General features: G+C 46.2%; 1 protein-coding gene across 1 annotated transcript in view; it reads left to right on the top strand.

The window, feature by feature from the left end:
• LOC102373364 (sushi domain-containing protein 2-like) overlaps window positions 1–2,824 on the top strand; it is a 34,500-nt gene that overhangs the window by 16,350 nt on the left and 15,326 nt on the right. Inside the window, exons 8-9 of the mRNA XM_025193612.1 lie at window positions 310–517; window positions 2,091–2,246. Of these exons, the coding sequence (XP_025049397.1) occupies window positions 310–517; window positions 2,091–2,246 (364 nt within the window). The remainder of the gene's footprint in view (window positions 1–309; window positions 518–2,090; window positions 2,247–2,824) is intronic.

The following is a 2,824-nucleotide window of genomic DNA, read 5'->3' as shown; positions in this document are numbered from 1 at the left end:
GAGGCCCCTAAAAGAGTCCTGCCTATGGCAGGGAGGCATCCATGAATGTGGTCCTGGGCATTCCCAGAGCCTGAACAGGCTGGTTTTCCTAAAGGGTCATGAACGGCTTGTGCATAACACTGACTAATTTTTCTCTGGATGGTAGGCTGTAATGGGACTAGACTACTTCTGCTTAAATAAGAAACCAAAACGGTCTGCAGCCGGGGTACTGGGTGGAGGGGCAGGGTGAAGGGCACTATACTCTTTAGAACCTGTCCTGGGCCCCAGTCTGTGTGGCCTCACAGCAATGGCTGTGCCTCATAAACCCAGAGCACATCACTATTCCTGATTTCCTGGGGTTTATTTAACTGCTTAACTCGTGTATATGATGCAGCATCTGCCTTTGGGGACCCACACTTCCTCACATTCGATGGGCTGAACTTCACATTCAAGGGCCATGGTGAATACACACTGGTGGAGTCCAATCTGACGTCTCTAAGAGTACAAGGGAGGACCCAGCCTACCAGACTTCCCAGCAGTAAGTTGGTGAGAGAGACAGCAGTGCTGACAAAGGCAATTCTTGGGTTAGACGGTTTGGTCTGGTTTTGAATATGGAAGCCAGACCTATCTTCTCCTCGTCCTTAACCGGTTCCCCCATGCCCCACTTCAACACTTAAGTTATCATAAAAAAAGTCAGGATTCTTGATAAAATGAATAGGATGGTTCACACTTTTGTATGAGATTTAAAAAATAAAGTACGAGAGTTATAGTTCTGCCCCATTTAACATCAATTCAGGATTAAGGCTATCAAAAAGTGGCATGCTCAGGGCAAAATTCTCGCACTCTAAATGGCTTGCACCAGCCTTTTGTGTGATAAGCTGTGATGAGCTGATTTAGCTGTCACTGGAAAGAGAAGAGATATAGTAGCAAAGGATGGCTGGATATTTGAAGCAGCAAGGAAAACAGAACATAACAGCAAGAAAGATAATAAAATAAGGCAGTGAAAAGATTTTGGACAAGCCCATCCAGCAGTAAATTACATCAATATAAGCAAATTAGGGAATTAAAAGCTAAGGTCATTAATAGCTCAGGTCATTAATTACTAATGATAATCTGTTAAGGGAAGAAAGTAAGGTATAGGGCAGAAATGCTTTTTTATCCTTTTATGCAGAGAATTTTTAGCTCCAAACAACTACAGAAAAAGAACAAGGATCAGATATACCAAAAAAAAAACCCATTGTAAGACTAACTGCTATAAATGAATGTGAAACATGGACGTTTAGTACAAAGGAATATGACATAAGTAAATGCCTTTAAAAATAAAGAACTGAGATGAAATTTTGGGCCAAGAAGGAACAAATCATGTGTGGAAAAAAGAAAGAGGGAATTGTGGGATGCCTGTGAAGAGCCAGGTAAAGTAAATACAGTGACATACAGCAAGCGGGACTTAGAGTTACAATACCACATCACAGACTGGCCCCCAAAGGAGAGATTTAGCTAGTTCCAATGGTGTTTGATCTCAAAGACAACCAAGGAGAAGATGGAAAGATTATACTGAACAAGACCTAGGATCTCTTAACATTAATAACCAGCAGCGGGGAAAATAGGCCCTTGGGAGAGCCAAGGAAAAACTTTGAGAATAGACGAGAACCTTCACGGACCTACAGAGCCCAGGAGCAGCCCATTCTGGATGGGACTGATGCTGAGAGGCACTGCCTGGTCCTGGTTCCTCCCCAGCCCTTTCAACTACATAATTTCCTTAACAAATACATTAAGGCTGCAGCTGTCCGAGGCTCCACTCAAAGACTGCACACACGTAAGGGGTTGCAGTTACTCTTCTGGCTTAGCTCTGTGCCTACCATTGGAGTCCGAGGTCTGGGGAGAGGGCTGACTTTCCTGATTTTTGAATGCTTAATGGTTCAGCCTGAACATAGATTAATATTAGTAGCAGAAGGAAGGCTTTTGTGTGTTTAAATCTAAGCTTGACAGGCATCAAATCAATGTTGATTATATGTAATCATTTTTACTCATATTTTGCACATTTTGGGACACTTAGTGTGCTCCGCACAGGACTTGGGGCGCTGTTTTTATTTGATCTTGTTGTTTGCAAGGAACGGTGGCACAGGTAACAGGCTTGTCTGCTGTGGCCATGCAGGAGAGTAACTCTGACGTGATCGAGGTACGCTGTTCGGAGTACTCGGCCCTGGAGGTCCTGCTGAACCAGGAGGTGCTCAACTTTTCTGAGCAAAGCTGGATGGATTTGAAAGGTCAGACTGATGGATGGGCATCTGCCCCAGCTCTGCTTTTGTTGAGGTCACACTTTTCAGTCCTACCTGACCCTTGTGCAGTGAAAGGTCACACTGGATGTACATGCTTTCAATCCCTGCTTTCTGATCAGTGGTGAAGGTGGCACCTGCAACTCACTGTGGAGATGATGTGAGGAGCAAGCATGGCTGGCCCGCAGCATCCCAACCAATGTGTTTTCTTGCTTAACCTGCCCCTCTGAGGATGATGGTGCTGGGAGCTAAAAAGAAAGGCAGGGGCCTAAGCAGGGCATGGGCACCAGCCCAAACAGCTGCAAAAAGTGCTGAGGCCTGGGTCACCACGACGGCACTCCATCCTAGCTGTACCTTACAGCTGGGACTCCTGATGGTGCCAAGTGACTGACTCCCCTAGCCGTACCAGCCTGTAGGGCTATGGTGTTTTTTCTGTGCAGCCATGGTCACTCCCTCTGCCCCAGAGTGACACGTGTCTGGACTGGCCCCAAGCATGGCAGTAGTGCCTCAGAGAGCACAGCCCTTCCCTGAGCCTGCTGCAGTGCAGGCAGGGCACGCAGGTACCTGCT

The sequence above is a fragment of the Alligator sinensis genome, unplaced genomic scaffold (genome assembly GCF_000455745.1).
Source record: "Alligator sinensis unplaced genomic scaffold, ASM45574v1 scaffold782_1, whole genome shotgun sequence".
Taxonomy (NCBI): domain Eukaryota; kingdom Metazoa; phylum Chordata; order Crocodylia; family Alligatoridae; genus Alligator; species Alligator sinensis.
This window is presented reverse-complemented; position numbering and strand designations above follow the sequence as displayed.